The sequence below is a fragment of the Leopardus geoffroyi genome, chromosome C1 (genome assembly GCF_018350155.1).
Source record: "Leopardus geoffroyi isolate Oge1 chromosome C1, O.geoffroyi_Oge1_pat1.0, whole genome shotgun sequence".
NCBI classification, from domain to species: Eukaryota; Metazoa; Chordata; class Mammalia; order Carnivora; family Felidae; genus Leopardus; species Leopardus geoffroyi.
Genome location: NC_059328.1, coordinates 210,607,941 through 210,625,255, shown reverse-complemented (window position 1 = coordinate 210,625,255; position 17,315 = coordinate 210,607,941). Strand labels below are relative to the sequence as shown.

The window sequence follows — 17,315 nt, the reverse complement described above, 5'->3', positions numbered from 1 at the left end:
AAATGAAGAACGTGGCATCCCCGCTCTTGCGCACTGCCATGTACTTGCTGCCCTACGTTCCGTTACAAATGAAGTGACTGACCTGGTCCCATCACAAAGCTAAGGGATTAGATTTTTACCTGCTAATATAAGGCTCCAGGGCCCTGCCAGTAATTGGAGCCATGTCCATTGGCATCAGAGCGGGTGTTGACAGCCAGTATGAATAATCATTTCGAGATGCAAAATTGCATACGTCATTGATGTTACAGAACAAGAATGGCATTGTGGTAAATCGCTGCAGGCAGCTGCCAAGGGTTCCTAATGAAACATTAGACCGAGTATCACTGTCAGTAAATTAAAATCATTTTGAGTATCCTTGCTAGCTAGAGGCTGATTAAAACAACCTATGGCAAAAATGAGAAAGGCAACACAAAAGAGTTACTTGCAGAATGTGTTATTTGCAAAGTTTTAACAGTGACAGAAATCAAGGATCCAATAAGCAAACACATCTTCCTTCTCCCACCGTTAAAACTTCCTGGGACCCTTTCTAATGAGCCTAGCACTTGAGGACTGGTAGAGGTCTGTTGGAAAAATGTCTTTTACTTCAAAATATTCCCGGTTCTTCCTATGCGTATAATAGCTAATAACTAGACAAAGCTTGAGAAAAGATGCTACTTGTAAGACTCAGAAGCAAACGTGATTTCAGTGAAAATTGTTTGCATTCAACAGGACGAGCTAGATCAACATTTCACAAGCAAGGCTCCTTCCAGGGCTTCACGTTTCCAGAATGAAAATTAGACGTTAGGCCTGTGTTGTCTTATTCACGGTCTTCAAGGAGTGCTGTCAGGCACTCAGGGTTGTTTACACTTAGCTTCAGAGAGAAGTACCCCATGCTATGAAAATTGACCATCTGTATATGGAAGAAAATGACTGAAAACAAGGACTGGGACATTACCCAGGTCTTGTCCGTGGGCTTGTTCATTTCCTTGTACAAAAAGAAGAGAGAACCCACTATAGAGCGGCTGTGTGCCTTCTGGGCAGGAAGGGATGGCTGTGGTCTGACTGTGCCTGGTGAAGATGAAGCCTCTCATGGCTGTTGCAGTTGTGGGTGGTCCAATGTCTCCAGGTTTGCCCTTCAAGCCTGGCAGTCCATCCAAACCAGGGGGTCCTTTAACAAACATGGTATACATGTTGCAATACAAACAAAACCTCAAACTCATTTTCCGGAAGTACTGATTTAAATGTTTATGTATATCTGTTAAGCCCCTCTGTAAAGGAGTCCTAAAAAAGAGGGGCTTACAAAATGGCCAAACAGTATTAAATGTCCACTAGTTTATCACACGATGCCTTATAAATATTTGTGTATATTGCATGATGAGTTTTTGAGATCAGGTCTTTTTTTCCCCTCCCCCAATTTTTTTAATGTTCATTGATTTTTAAGAGAGACAGACAGAGAGAGAGAGAACAAGTGGAGCAGGGGCAGAGAGAGAAGGAGACACAGAATCACAAGCAGCCTCCAGGCTCCGAGCTGTCAGCACAGAGCCCGACGTAGGGCTCAAACCCATGAACCGTGAGATCATGACCTGAGCCAAAGTTGGACGCTCAACCAACTGAGCTACCCAGGCGTCCCAAGATCAGGTCTTTTTTATCTTTGCATTCTGCAGTGTCCGGCATGGTGGCCTGCATCTGATAGGTCTTAGGTACATTTTTTTTTTTTTTCGGTACCGATGAATGTATTCTACAATGTGGGTAAATAAGTTAAATCAAATATCTGTATTTTGGAGTCTATTCAAGGAGATAATAAAAACTACATATACTTTTGATAAAGTCACTAAACATTCATGGACAATATTGAAAGTTCTTTTTAGGGGCGCCTGGGTGGCGCAGTCGGTTGAGCGTCCGACTTCAGCCAGGTCACGATCTCGGGGCGCCTGGGTGGCTCAGTCAGGTAGGCTTCTGACTTTGGCTCAGGTCATCATCTCATGGTTTGTGAGTTCGAGCCCTGCGTCGGGCTCTGTGCTGACAGCTTGGAGCCTGGAGCCTGCTTCAGATTCTGTGTCTCCCTCTCTCTCTGCCCCTCCCCTGCTCACACACATACTCTCTCTCAAAAATAAATAAACATTAAAAAAATTAAAAAGAAAGATGGCTTTCCTAGATAAAGATACTAAGGTGCTCTTCTATTCATATCAAGATAGTATTTTTTATAACTATGTACTTATATGTTACTTCTCTAGATACTATTAAATAGTACTCCTATAAATAATTAAAAACAGTATTGGCCTTTCCAAAAATAGAATTAGTGCTTTATGAGGTCTATTTGTCCTCTGACTAAAAATTTGGTGGACACTTGCCCAGTTGAGAGATAGGAAGGATGGTGTATTCCAATAATTCTTGGTTTTTCATCTTCTTCCAAATGAACGTTTTGTCCCTGGCTTTTAATGCAAACGACAAAACTGAAAGACGTAGATGACTCTTACAGTCACATATTTAAAGGCGACTTCTCTGGATATTGAAACAGCAGTCAGTGAAGAGAAGGGAATAGAAGAAGCCAGCCATTCGTTTACCTTGCTCTCCTTTACAGCCTTTGTTGCCTTTTTCTCCAATTGGCCCAGGAGTTCCCGGCCTTCCATCCTTGCCTGGTTTACCTCTTGGCCCACAGGGTCCTAGGCAAAAAACCAACACTGTGTTGAATGGTTCATACAGGAAATAACAGGGGTGGCCAGTCATCCCAGATATGTGGGACTTCTCCAGTTTCGGCAATGAAAGTCTTACAAACTGAGCCACGGACAAACTCGGACAGTTGGTCATACAACTTGTTACATCCTACTTCTCAGGGGGAAAAAGAACCCTCAAGAATGGACTAGAAACATACGAGACAACAATGGTTTAAAATTGTGCTGCCATTTTGCTTCACCCTCTTCCAGAATTTGCTATGCCCTTGTATTGAACAACATAATAAGTCATGTCTCTTTTATATCACAGAAGTAATTCAGGCAAACTTAGAACACAACAATTCCATTCAGAAGTCTATTACAGTATGCTTACCCTATACAGAGGGGTTAGTTCAATTTCCATACACCAGTACTTTGATAAGATTTCATCAGATTAAGCATATATTTGCATTTACTACTCTTCCAAGTGCTCTCCAAAGTGTGAGAAAACTACACACACATAGAACTCAGGTTTATTCAGGTAATCGCTTTCAAATAAGAGCTCTAAGACCAATGGTTGTCACAGAAGATAGAATTAATACTTGATCTTAATGAAAAAAAAAAAAAAAAGTAAGTGCCTAAAGTGTATTTGCTCAAGCTTATACACTGCACAACAGGTTTCAATAGAGTCACTATTTTCAATAGACTCTATAGTGCTTGCTTCCAAAGCACTTTGTAGGTATTTTGGTTCAACCACTTGCTCGTAATCCACGTCAATACAGTCAGTTCCACACCTAGGATTCCTGGTGGCCCCGGTGGCCCAGGCTCTCCTTGCATCCCTGGTTCTCCAACAGGTCCAGGTGGCCCTGGGCTTCCCGGGAGGGAGATGATCTTAACTGTGCCAGGGTCTCCAAGTATACCTATTGACATGAGCAGAGGAAAACGATGGGTTCACTGATGAGCTACCCTTTCTTCATGAAGAGCAATACTAAGGAGAATAATATTTACCGGGTGGTCCTTTTGGCCCAATTTGCCCTGGAGGTCCGACTGGTCCCAGAAATCCTGGATTACCCTTCTCCCCTTATTAAAAAAAAAAAAAAGGCAATGTGATTCCATGTAGAACAGTGGGTTTCCCAGCTCTTGAGGTTTATGATCAACTGTAAGGACAGACACTGGGAGTTAGGACTGGAGGTGATGGGGCTCTGTGACAATGGCTACAACTTCTGGCATTTTATTTGGACCCAATCAATCATGCTTAATGTTTATTTAAAAATATATTCTAGAAGTAGGCATTAAGATTTTGTATTTTAGTATTGAAGAGGAAGAGTTCATAAAGTTCACTGTTTCCATTCAGAAACGAACTTAAGGTAAAGTATGAAATGACATTAAACCTATTTTAGTGCTTACATCAATTGTCATAGTTATCTACTTTCTTAGCTTATTTCTCTAGCTTTATTAAGAGCCCATTAGTTATATTAGGGATTCTCATGAACACATATGGAATATTTGCTTTCATGTAAACTATCAAAATGGTGTGATTTCTCTCCCAAACAGTCTTTGACATGAATAAAAGTTTACCAAGAATCACTGATTTGGAGAAATACTCTTTTTTTTTTTATCTTTATTTATTTTTGAGAGACAGACAGAGTGCGAGCAGGGGAGGAGCAGGGAGAGGGGGAGACACAGGCTCCAGGCTCCAAGCTGTCAGCACAGAGCCTGATGCGGGGCTCGAACCCATGAACTGTGAGATCATGACCCGAGCCGAAGTCGGATGCTCGGTGCCCCTGGAGAAATACACTTTTTAAAAATCTTGAAATAATGTAGGCATTACATCTGATTTCTTAGAAAGACTTTAATACTAAATATGGTATTTATGGAAGCAATACAATCAAATATATTATCAAAAGTTAACTGGAAACTACACTCTAAATTATCCACTTGGTATCAGAACTTCAGGAAGATGTCCATATTTATTTATACACATCAGAAGAAGAAGCCTAACTGTTTTTCCTTTTGAGGATTAAAAATTTTCATGTTCCAAAATCTAAGAGAAAAATGGAATATGTTTCATGGAACACATTTCAAAAGAAGAGATTTTTTGACTCTCCCCTCTAAATAGCTCTAAATATTTCACCAGGATGTTTCTTTCTTTAGTGGGGCCCTTGTATAATTTTTCCAATCTTAGATATTCCTGTTCTGGGAGGTGGGGAGTGACAGGTGGGACACATGGTGCCCAGGCTGCCCTGTTCGCCCCCCCCCCCCGTGTTCACCCTCCCCCACCATGTCTACTGGGACTCCTTGGAATCATCTGCTTTGATTTATTCTTTTTTTTTTTTTTTTTTAATTTTTTTTCAACGTTTATTTATTTTTGGGACAGAGAGAGACAGAGCATGAACGGGGGAGGGGCAGAGAGAGAGGGAGACACAGAATCGGAAACAGGCTCCAGGCTCTGAGCCATCAGCCCAGAGCCCGACGCGGGGCTCGAACTCACGGACCGCGAGATCGTGACCTGGCTGAAGTCGGACACTTAACCGACTGCGCCACCCAGGTGCCCCTGCTTTGATTTATTCTTAACGAATTTGCTCCTTGGAGAGTCAGTGGTTGAAAGTACTAAACAGGCTAGGCTCTCTTTGAACTCCACCTTGTCCTCTCTTGGACCCGGAAAGGGTTTACCTTTGCAAAAGTGTGGCTTTGTTCCTTTTGGCTACACTCACTACTTAACACTGTATAGTCTGTGATAATAGATTCCCTACTGTACAGAAGCAGTGACAAAGGATTTAATCAGTGAAGACAACAAATTTAATATTCAAAGCCTTATTTAAGGTCATAGCATCCTTATGGAAGAATTGAGAAATATTTTCTGAAACCTGACATTTAGGTTTTTGTGCATGAAAATTTTACACTTACGACCCCCCGAATTATGTTTCTCTTCTGATTATAATACAGGTGCCAAAAAAACCAAATTCTTAAATCTCATGCAGAAAACTTTACTTACCCTCCCCCATTAACCGTTTGGTAAATATTTGTTTAGATTTTCAGCTTTTTAACATTATAACACACACACAAGTGCCAATAAGCAACTTCAGAGCAATAGTGTTGATATTGATGTAGTTCCCCATCCCCAACCCAACACACATCCGTATTCTCCCAACATACATCAGTATTTCAGCGGTCACCACTTTAAACTGTTTATTTTTTAGTTTTTCTACAGTTTCCATCCTTAAGGCCTGAATTTAGTGTTTAAGACCCCTGGGGCTGGGTTCTGGTGGTCTTCCTTCTTTACTCATAACCAAGGTCCTATTTACACCCTGTCTGTGATGACTGGAGGGGTTCCGTAAACATTTGTGTGCCCTAAAATATAAATCACAATCATCGTCTTTGTATCCAAAGAGTAGTGCACAAAAACAGTACCTTTTACACCTGGAAATCCATGGAATCCCGGATCACCTCTGAGCCCTGGCAGACCTGGGGCACCTGGTGCTCCCTATAGTTCAGATAAAAGGGAGCAGTACCAAAGGCAAAATTTTAAAAATCACAATTGTCACTGTAGTCCTTTTTTTCTTTTTAAGCAAATAGGATATAATACGTTGGGTCGGAATGAACTGAGGTCCACAGATACCATTTTTACCTTCCAATCCAATCCTGTGGTTCCTCTGCCACCTAGATCTCTCCTGAGGACTATCATTTTCTTTTTCTTTTTTTAAAAAAATTTAAGTTTATTATTTATTTGAGAGAGGGGGAGAGCATGCACACAAGTTGGGGAGGGGGAGAGAGAGAGAGAGAGAGAGAGAGAGAGAGAGAGAGAATCCCAAGCAGGCTCTGCACTGTCAGTTCAGTGCGGGGCTTAATTTCATGAACCATGACATCATGACCTGAGCCGAAACCGAGTTGGACGCTTAACCGACTGAGTCACCCAGGCGCCCCGGGACTATCATTTTCAATAACACAGAAGCAAAAACTGCCCTCACAGTCAAGAGCAAACACAACTTCTGGGTGTTAATGTCTGTTGTATGAGTGTGGCATACAACTTAATATTCTGTATCCTACATGGACCTGACCAGTATCTGGAGACCTTTCGGGAAGAGCAGGCACTGGATTGCCAGAATGAAAATTGTAATTTTTGTTTGTAATTTTTGCAAAGACAACAGAGCCCATATTGAATTGTAGCACCCACCATCATTGTAACTAAGTTGGCAGAGTTATAAATTACTGCCGGCCCGAGTGGTGGTGGAAGTAAGGTGTCCAGGGATTGGGAACATGAAAGGGTTATCTGGGACACTTTGACATGCACTTTTGGCAAGGATGCAAGTGATCTGACCAGGAGACGCTCCCTCCTTGGGCTCATACTTGCCCTTGTAGCCATGGAATGCTCAAGCAAGGCCACAGGAGAAGGGGCAAGGGATCAGAGCTTCAGAAAGGAGCTACATGTCAGAACGTAAGTGAAATCTACTATTACACTGTCCATATGAATGGAAACAATACTATTACTTGAAAACAAGGAACTGAAGGTCATTAAAAATGCCAGGAATAACAAAACTGGCCTCTAAACCAAATGTCTTTAGAGCAAGAAGACCAAAGAAGGAAAAATCCTGTACCTTGGATCGGGTGGTGTCAGGTGCAAAAAGGCGGGAGAGAAAATGGAACCACCTAGTCAAGGACTCTCAGGCTCCTGAGGTCTGGCCTGTTGTCCAGAAGCAGAGGTAATCGGGGAGGAGGGGCAGATGCCAGGCCCTGCCCTTGGGTGAGGAGGACGCAGCTCCATGCAAGGAGAGGATTGTTAAGGGCACAGAGCCAGTTTAGGCATCCATCGAGAAGAATTATCTTTCTTTCTTTTTTTTAGTTTTTTTAAAATTTTATTTTAGAGAGTACTTGTGTAAGCAGGGGAGAGGAGCAGAGGGGGCAGGGTGGGAGACAGAGAGAGAGAGGGAGAGAGAGAACCTTAAGTAGGCTCCATGCTCCGAGCCTGATGCCAGGCTCAATCTCACAAACTTGGGATCATGACCTGAGCCGAAACCAGGAGTTGGACATTCAACTGACTGAGCCACCCAGGTGCTCCAAGAAGAATTATCTTTCCAGTGCAAACGTAGAAGCACTGACTGACCTTGAAAGCACCAGAGGACTTAAGAGAGATCACATTTCCAAACAATACATTCCACAGCCCAGTGTCCTTGGAAGGACTTTCTCTGTGATTTTAGGATCAGTGTTTGCCACTTTCAGAGAATCATGGAAAACATGAGAGAGATCTAAGACAGGGCAAATGTCTCATTTTTTCAAAAAAAAAAGTTTTAAAAAGGTAGATGCTGGAAACCGAATACCAAGAGAACTTAAGAGAACTTCCCATGATTCCTCACATGCCATCATGCTAAATAAAGTACCTCATTGCCCATCACTGATGAAAACACAGAGCAGCTATGACATAACTCTGAATTCCTCATCAATCTCCAAGAATTTGACGTAAACAGGGGGAAGACAGGTTTCTCGAATATGCTGCCAAGAAGAAAGTGAGGGAAGATGGCCCAGGTGTTGGGTGAGAGACTGAATTTAGAGAACTTCATAGTCTGGGAGCATGAGCCTAGATGAACACAATGACAGCTATAAAAAAGAAATTTGAAAGTTCTGCATTTAAGTCACAAACAGACAACAGCTGGAAGTAATGGAGAAAACTTGGAAGTCCTTCATAAGGAAAAGCGTGTGCATACACACACACACACACACACACACACACACACACGCGCTCTAGTTGACCAGAAGCTGACTGTGCAGTGACAATGTGGTGATGTGGCAGCCAGATAGCCCAAGGTTGGATTATAAAATGGTGGTGTTCCAGATGGTGAGAGTCTTCCCTCCTTTAGCCACTCTGTGGGGGTACTGAGTTCTTACTCCCAGGGGGTGTTTGTCTCAGGGGCTGTGTTCTAAAAAAAATATTTTTAATCCTTATTTATTTTTGAGACAGAGACAGGGAGAGAGGGAGAGAATGAGCGGGGGAGGGGCAGACAGGAGGACACAAAATCCAAAGCAGGCTCCAGGCTGTGACGCGGGGCTCGAACTCATAAGCGGTGAGCTCGTGACCTGAGCTGAGGTTGGATGCTTAACCAACTAAGCCACCCAGGTGCCCCTCAGGGGCTGTGTTTTTAAGGGAGATGTTGACCAACTGTGATATATTCAGAATAGAGGCAGGGTTGACAAAGGGTTAAACTGAATTTGCAAAACGCAGGTATTTATCAGGGGAGAAAATGCTGAGAAGGAAGTGGCAGCTATTTAGAAACCCTGGAAGTTCCATCAAGGGGAAAAAGTAAATAGACATTCACTGACAACTTTCAAAGTATATTAATACAGAAAAATGATATTGTCCTCTAGAGTGATCCCAAACTGTTAGGTGTTTTAAGAGTCCATTACTGAAATTGTTCAGAGTCTAAACAAGAAAAGGTCAGGAATGACATGGAAAAGGGTCCCCTACAAACCAAACTTCTAGAGGCAAAATCTGTCCAACTCTTAGGATTCTTTGAACCTCCTGGACTCTGCCCTTGGGTGCTCAGAAGCGTCACACATGGGCATTTTTTTGTTGCCTCTGGGGACATCTGATCCTGGCAATTAATGTAGAAGAATATAAGAAGTCAAAATAATTTCCCACACTTACCGGCTGACCCGGTGGCCCCTCGTCTCCTACAGTTCCAGGTGGACCTCTAGGGCCAGGCTTGCCCAGAAGCCCCTTGTCTCCTTTCAAGCCTCTCACGTGACTCCCTGGAGGTCCCGGAGGACCAGGGTCACCTGCATTTACAGAGAGCTGGTCAGTATTGGGCAGTGGGGGCACCTGGCAGGTTCTGTCGGCAGGTTTTTTTTTTTAATTAAAAAAATTTTTTTGATGTTTATTTATTTTTGAGAGAGAGAGAGAGAGAGAGAGAGAGACAGAGTGTAAGCAGGGGAGGAGCAGAGAGAGAGGGAGACATAGAATCCGAAGCAGGCTCCAGGCTCCAAGCTGTCAGCACAGAACTTGATGCGGGGCTCGAACTCACGAACCATGAGATCATGACCTGAGTGGAAGTCGGAAGCCTAACCGACTGGGCCACCCAGGTGCCCCGCTGTCGGCAGGTTTTTGGACGACGGGCACAGCCTGCACCCAGTGTGACCCTGCACATGCTTTCTGTTGTGGGGTGTTGATGGGCTTGTGGGGTGAGATAAGGCCAGGGAACACAACAGATAAGGCCAGGGAACTGCTGGCCGAAGGCAGGGGCTGTTTGTCCTTGGTGAAGGTCTGCCAGACAGGGTCTGTGCCTAGCCTGGTACTCGATCCATAAGAGCAACTCAGTAAATCTTGGTGATGGGATGCATCTCTCTCTTTTAGGCTTATTAATTTGGTGTGCTCGCTTCAGCACGTATACTAAAAATGGGCTTATTTATTTGGTAATTACTAATTTTCAAACAGATCCCCTCTGTCCCCATCACACCAATAGCCGTGGTGAGCACCAGGTGATGTACGAGAGCGTTGACTCACTATATTGTACCCTTGAAACTAAGATTACACTGTATGTTCACTAACTGGAATTTTTTTTAACGTTTATTTGTTTTTTAGAGAAAGAGAGAGCCCGTGCAAGCAGAGGAGGGGCAGAGAGAGAGGAGGACAGAGGATCTGAAGCAGGTTCCGAGCTGATAGCAGAGAGCCTGATGTGGGGCTCAAACTCATGAACCGTGAGATCATGACCTGAGCCAAAGTCAGGCGCCGCAGCTAACTGGAATTTAAATAAAAAGTTAAAAAAAAAAAAAAAAGAAAGAAAGAAAAACTCCAGCAGCTTTGCTGCACTCCGCTAGAGCAAGGAGGTGAAGACCAGAGGGAAAAAGAAGCAAAGAGGTCACACCAGGGGAAGGTTGAAAGCTGCCGTTGTCAAACGTTATTTTCATTCTTCTATCTTATTTAAAAGTAGACCCTCTACCTGGGTTTCCTCTGAAGCCTGGTGGACCTCGATTTCCTTTCTGGCCAGGGATGACTGCGCCAGGAAAACCCGGTGGTCCTGGGAGTCCCGTCATGCCGGTGGGTCCCCACGGCCCGGCATCTCCCACTATCCCTTTCCTGCCGGGGAGGCCGGGTAAGCCTGGGGCTCCCCTGTCTCCTTTGGCTCCTGCAAAGAAAAAGGTTTGGTAAGTTTCTGTAATGGCCTTCTACTTGGAGTTACAGTTTGGGGTTACCTCTAGTAACGCAGATGCTGTGCTTAAGATTAAAAGATCTTAAAAGGCGTTAAGATTCGCAATATAGTTTTTGAAAGAGGCTGGTAAAAGAAATACAGGTCTATAAGAAACTGAGTTGAGACTAATTTCTGCCTTAGTTCAGTCTTTTGATTTTGTCAAAGTCACCTCACTATTATATGTGTCAGTTTCTCTTTTGTTCTTTTTTCTTTTTCTTTTTCTTTCTTTCTTTTTTTTTTTTTTTTTTTTTTTTTTGAGAGAGAGGGAAAGAATTTTAAGCTGTCTCCATGCCCAGCAAGGAGACTGATGTGGAGCTCGATCTCATGACCTGGGGATCATGACCTGAGCCAAAATCAAGAGTCAGAGACCTAACTGACTGAGCCACCCAGGTGCCCCAGTTTTTCTTATTTTAAACACCTAATGTAGCTCAGTCTTTAAAGATCAAGTGAGATAACATACAGATGGAAAAGTGTAGTGTAACTCTGAAGTCTTGTGTCACTATCTGCTTGAATTAATATTATCTGATGAACTTTAATTACAATGACATTGAATAGAGAGAACGTTCAGAGCTAAACTTCCTGGCATTGATGTGTGCATCTGAAGAGTCACACAGCTAAACCCAGAAAAGGAACAACAAAGTTGCAATCCCTCTTCTCTCTTTTCTTCTCCCCCATAACACAAACAAACACTAGTCTGGAAGGGAAGGCAGGGGCTGGGGGTTTGGAATTCCCAATGAGGATTCCCAAAAAGTCACCACTTAATTACTAATATTCTTCACCTTGGAGAACCTTCAAGAAAACTGGGCTTTGACGTTCATGAATGGGAAACGTATGAACTGCAAATAATCACTCCCTCCTATTTTTTCTCTCTGTGTTATTCTAGAAATAGTGAATGGCACACAAGTAGGGGACAGGAAGAAGAAGGATGAGGCTGCTAGCACAGGGAAGGGCTTGGGACGTTATCGTGCAGGAAGGCAGAGTGATGATGAAAATAAAATGGATGAATATTAAGATATTGAATATCTAGCCTTTGTCTATCATGTTCTTTAGCTTTTTTTTTTATACTTGTAATTTACATTTTTCAAAGAAAGCGGTTAGATGGCTTCAGCTCACTTGAAGCTCTGAAATGCTGGGTATTTGTACAACAGAGTCTGGCAGTGGTCGGAGACCCCAAGATGTGGTCTTAGGTTGTATGGTCCATGCCCATAAAGATGCTTCTTTGTTTCACAGTATGATTTCATTTTAGCATTTGGGAGTCTCAATGAAGTCTTCTCCATATTTAGTTATCCTAGAGGGACTGAGGCACATAATCATCTACTTACATAATTGGGCTAGTTGTTATTTTTTTAAGGCTCTTTGACTTAAGGTATGATTATTTTATATTAAATTTTATTTCCAAACAAATGCCAAAGTATTCTCACTCCAAATGGTTAAACTTTGAGCTTAGCCTAGGAAAATGAACAGAAACTCTCCCTTTGGCCGTAATTCTAAAACCTGATCTGTGAACGAGACCTGGAGAAGCCTCCATGCTCGTGGAGGAAGGTGGGGTCCAGGAAGTGTGAGGACACTGAGCTCAACCAAAGAGACCGTGACACCACCAAGAAACAAATAGAAAAGTGCAGCTCTTGTAGACTTTCACAGTTGAGCTCACAGGTGGAGAGGCAGTTCCTGCCCCTCTGAGCTTCTCAGTAGGACCCAGCTACTCCCTGCTGGTTCCCGCGAGCATCGCTACCCAGAGGCCCTCAGTAGGAAGAACGCTTTTTGCTAATAAAATACTCCTGTCCGCAGGACCCACGTCTGTGAAGGGTCCATAGAAGATGCAAATGATCTAATATTTCTTCCGGCAAATTTCTCCACAAAATGGAAAAAGTTTGAAGAAGCTGCTTATCTTGTAAAACACTGCCATGAGAAATCCGGACTCAGAGTCTGTCAGCCTAAAATCTTGTATATACTTTGAATGACATGTTCTGCAAACTGCCATGTTTGGCACTGAGAGAGTTACTGGTAGCCAGCCCTTAATAAAAAATAGTCTGAACCACAAGCTGGCCCTGGGGGTGGGAGTCAGACCCATGAAGATAACAAGGTGGGGGGAAAGAATTCGTGTCATCACTGCATGTTATTCCCACCCCGCTGCCCCCTGCTCAGAATAGCAGAGAGGGGTACTCACAGAGAGGGGGTGCTCACAGAGAGAGGGGTGCTCATGGACAAGCCAGCAATTCCCCCTACACCCTTTTAGGAGGTGATACATTTAAACCATGCCAACAGCCACAACCAAGGACTACATAGGAAGTCTTCTGATTTTTTAAAGATTTTCGATGGAAAGAAATTCCAAAGTTGGATCACGGTTGCTGATTCATTCACTTTGCAATGGTGGTCATAATTTTTAAGCATCTTGAATACTAAGAATGTAAACATCTTATATTGCCACTGGAACTTCTTTAATTCAATATGTTAAGTTTATTTTATATACCAGGCGATTTTGATTAGATTCTGTCCTTGAAATCTAGATCACCAGGGTCGGGGTGGGGGGGGGGGGGTGGGTGAAGCACTGCTCACCTGCAACTCCAGGGCTCCCTCTGGGGCCTGGAACTGCTTTCAGCAAACCTGAAAGAGAGGAGTTTGGTACCTGAGTGTTTTATATGTGGTTAATTTCATATATTCTGCTTGGTCAGTTTCACTGTGGCAACAGAAGGAAGTTGAATCACCACACACCCAGAACACATTAAAGATCATCGATTCCATTGGAGAAGTATCTCTAGAGCAGTGAAGGATTACAATGGCACTGACCATTCAATGCACAATGAAACCAGTGGACCCAAGCTCATGAGCAACGTGTACCTGTTTCTCCCTTTTCTCCTGCTGGGCCAGGGATTCCATCACGTCCCTGGTTGCCTCTCATCCCCATTGGTCCGGGAGGTCCTGGAAATCCTGGAGGTCCTGAGAAAAGAAATGCCATTCGAAGAGAGGGCATACTTCCTGGCAATGGCCTGATGTGAACACTGGATACGTAGAATTCTATTAAAGGTGCTCCTTCCCCCCGCCCCCCAGAACTGTAGTTATGTGATGCTCCCTTCACAGTGAAAACTATGAACAGATTTATACTACCATGAAGATCATCACTTCAGAAGGTAGAGGCTGGCAGATCTTTGAATTAGATAGGTATCAATACCTAACCTCATTTTTTTTTTTTTTTTTTTTTTTTTTTTGGTCTGGGGACTGAGTAACTGGGAGCTAATTTCTAAGGAGCAGCAGATAGGTATGCAAAGATTCCAGCCTGAGGAGAAAATATGCCTCCATCCTGAAGGGGAAATAGACAAAGTACAAAAATGGAACCTGGAGGGCCTTTTACTCCTGGAGGACCGGGGAAGCCTTTAATGCCTTTTAACCCCAAATCACCATCAGGGCCCGGCTTTCCTATAAATAAAGAGAGAAGAGAAGGGAAAAAAAGAATAGCACAAGGTAAATGGTTACAACAATGGCAGAAATGGTCCTTTTTTATAGTCACCTGTGCCTCACACTGGCCTTCAGGCCCTTCGCCAGAGAAGCAGAGCAGAGATGTGTCGAATCACTTTCAAACGTGTTTGTGCACCAGCCACACGGGCCACTCAGCATCTGATTTATGACTTTAACTGGGAGTTAACAGCAAATCCACTGAACCTTTCCATATTTGAAAAGACGGTTTAAATGTTATCTTTCAGTAAGCTGCAACCTAGTAGCCTGGTGGTTGTTTTTAATAAAATAAAACAAAAACTTAAACTCAAATTTATAGGCAAATGAGAAGGAAAGCCAACGCTCAACCTGAAACCATGCCAGAAAAAAAAAAAATCACAACAGTGTTTGCCCCCAAATTCACGTTGAAGTCCTTAACCCCAGAACCTCCGGAGATCACTGTACTTGGAGACTGGGTCTTTAAAAAAAGCTATTAAGTTAAAACAAGGTCACTAGGGTGGGGCCTGATCCAATATGACCGGTGTCCTCACAAGAGGCATTGATTAGGACACAGACACGCAGGGAAGGAAGATCATGTGAAGACACGGCAGGAAGTTGCCCAACTCAGGAGAGAGGCCTCAGAAGAAAAAACCATCCGTGCTGACATCCTGAGCTCAGACTCCAGACTTCAGGACTGTGAAAAAATAAATTTCTGCTGTTTAAGTGCCCTGTCTGTGTTTTGTTATGGAAGCCCTAGAAAAGTAATACGAATATGCGGTTGGGCAATGAGCTAACATTTACAAAAATTTTCTTTCAAGTTTATTTATGAGAGAGAGAGTGGGGGAGGGACAGAGAGAGAGGGAGACACAGAATCCGAAGCAGGCTCCAGGCTCCGAGCTGTCAGCACAGAGCAGGACACGGGGCTCGGACCCACAAACGACGAGATCACGACTTGAGCCGAAGGGGGACACTTAACCTACTAAGCCACCCACGCGGCCCAATGAACTAACATTTTGTGTCTCTAGGCTGAATTCTTTGAGACAGAACTTAAGTTTTATGGACAGGATCAGGTTTTTAGATGTCAGTCCATCCAACTGGCTGATCGGGGCTCCTCCTGATTGATTTCCCGTTCCTCAGAGTCTAAGAATTTGATGATCAAAGTTGAATAAAAGCAATCATAGTACAAACACCTAAATAGCTTTCAATTTACGCAGCTGACTCTAGGAGGTGAGGGCTATGCTGAGTGTCCCGCTTCCGGCTTTCTGAGTTGTAAAGCCAACGCTCACCTGGGTGACCAGGACTTCCGGGGTTTCCAGGCGCTCCCTCAGGTCCAGCAGGCCCCGAATGTCCGGGTGCTCCAGGTACCCCTCTTTCTCCTTTCCTTCCCATGTCACCTGGAAATCCTGGATCTCCCTTAAAGTCAGCCAAACACCTTTAGAATTCTCATATAAGCAGGCTATGTGATCAGAATTGAGTATCGACTCTGCTAGCATTTAGTTAGTGATTTAGTTACTGAGTTAACGATTCCTATTAAATGTCTGCTGATGCAGGCACTGTGACAGGGGCCGGGGACAGGACGGCTACGGGATTTGCTGGAACCGGTGCAAAATGCAAAGGCAGGACGCTTAAGTGGCAGGAACAGGGATAAGCAATTCCTTGGGTATTGAAATTGGAGGGATAAACTCATAAGCCAATAGCTGTGTGATAGGCATTCTGAGCTGTGGAAACAGGATTAAAAAAACCCAAATCATCGCCTGAAAACACAGCTGTATTTTCAATGCTTTTTGCCCACACTGAATCTAGACACTTGCTGATACTTAGAGACTCAGCCCCCTCGCTAAAGCATAACGACTTCAGTGGCCGGTATACCTTTGGTCCCGGTGATCCTGGCCTTGCACCTGCTGAATAACCCGGCTCTCCCTTCTCTCCTTGGAGACCGTGAACACCTGGGAGGCCTGGCCTTCCAGTTAAGCCTGGTAGTCCCAAAGCTCCCCTGTGTCCTTTAGGACCTGCAATTAGGAAAGAGGTCAGGGAAAATGAAACATTCTGCTTCTCACTTTTGTATAAACCACCTGTCTGGCTTTTTAGAATCACTGATATGTTGACTAGTTACCATGGGTGATCTTTACACAATATGAATATTTATTTAGTTCTCATCTGTGTTCTAATTGCACACAGTATGTTTGTCTAAAAGTAAATCTAGTTTTACACCAACTTTCTACCAAATGGGAAACCGAAACAACAAACCATACAGAAAATCTAGAATAGAATTGGGCTTTCGGCTCACAGACAGGACCTTATACCTTACCTGGCACCCCGATGATCCCCATGCTTCCTGGCACGCCACGTGGTCCTGGTGCCCCGGGATTCCCAATGTTGCCTGGATCTCCTCTGGGGCCTGGAGAAGAAATAAATAGTCACATGTCCTGCACAGTTCCTGGACATAGTAGGTGTCAGTAAATATTTGTTGCTTGTATGAATAAATGAATTCTAAGCAGCCAGATCAGCTAGGTTATGTCCTTGTGTAGCTACCTTTCTGCCTTCAGATGAGGAGGGGACTGAGTACCCAGAAAACGTAAAATTAGAGAACTTTAGATTCTTGTCAGCAGGCCTGGAGTTCAAACATCAAAACCATTCTAGGACCAATGCCAGCAGAAAAGAGGGGGTTCCTGCCACCATATCGCAATAAATTTCCAAATGCAATACTGAAGTTTTACTGCCATGTAACATATTTTGTCACTGATGTCATAGAGAATAGGGGGCTACTGTAATTGTTTAAAAATTTACTTTGCAAACTCAATAGCATGTTTAAAAAAAGAAAGGCAAATCCGGAAACCTCTAAATCATTACCTGATTTTCTTCTATGATATATGATACTGTGATAAATTATAGTTTATAATACATATCAGCAATGTCAAAATAACATTTTTGGTGCAAATATGGAACGTTGGGGGTGCCTGGGTGACTCAGTCCATTGAGCATCTGACTCTTGATTTCGGCTCAGGTCATGTTCCAGAGTTGTGGGATCGAGCCCTGCGTCGGTCTCCACACTGAGCATAAAGCCTGCTTGAGATTCTCT

The 17,315-nt window shown here is 43.5% G+C and overlaps 1 protein-coding gene and 1 long non-coding RNA gene across 3 annotated transcripts in view; one reads left to right on the top strand and one right to left on the bottom strand.

The window, feature by feature from the left end:
- The window catches only part of COL4A3 (collagen type IV alpha 3 chain), a 134,345-nt gene that overhangs the window by 4,770 nt on the left and 112,260 nt on the right, over positions 1–17,315 (bottom strand). For both annotated transcript variants that reach the window (XM_045481520.1, XM_045481521.1), the window contains exons 36-49: positions 16,545–16,634; positions 16,106–16,245; positions 15,523–15,649; positions 14,141–14,221; positions 13,646–13,744; positions 13,364–13,411; positions 10,559–10,744; positions 9,268–9,398; positions 6,042–6,114; positions 3,639–3,710; positions 3,425–3,550; positions 2,544–2,642; positions 935–1,147; positions 120–297 (exon numbers count right to left, since the gene is read on the bottom strand). In XM_045481520.1, the coding sequence (XP_045337476.1) occupies positions 120–297; positions 935–1,147; positions 2,544–2,642; positions 3,425–3,550; positions 3,639–3,710; positions 6,042–6,114; positions 9,268–9,398; positions 10,559–10,744; positions 13,364–13,411; positions 13,646–13,744; positions 14,141–14,221; positions 15,523–15,649; positions 16,106–16,245; positions 16,545–16,634 (1,663 nt within the window). The remainder of the gene's footprint in view (positions 1–119; positions 298–934; positions 1,148–2,543; positions 2,643–3,424; positions 3,551–3,638; positions 3,711–6,041; positions 6,115–9,267; positions 9,399–10,558; positions 10,745–13,363; positions 13,412–13,645; positions 13,745–14,140; positions 14,222–15,522; positions 15,650–16,105; positions 16,246–16,544; positions 16,635–17,315) is intronic.
- LOC123599567 lies at positions 10,657–11,818 on the top strand. Its single transcript, XR_006713202.1, has 2 exons — positions 10,657–10,763; positions 11,691–11,818. It is a non-coding gene; the product is annotated as an uncharacterized LOC123599567 (long non-coding RNA).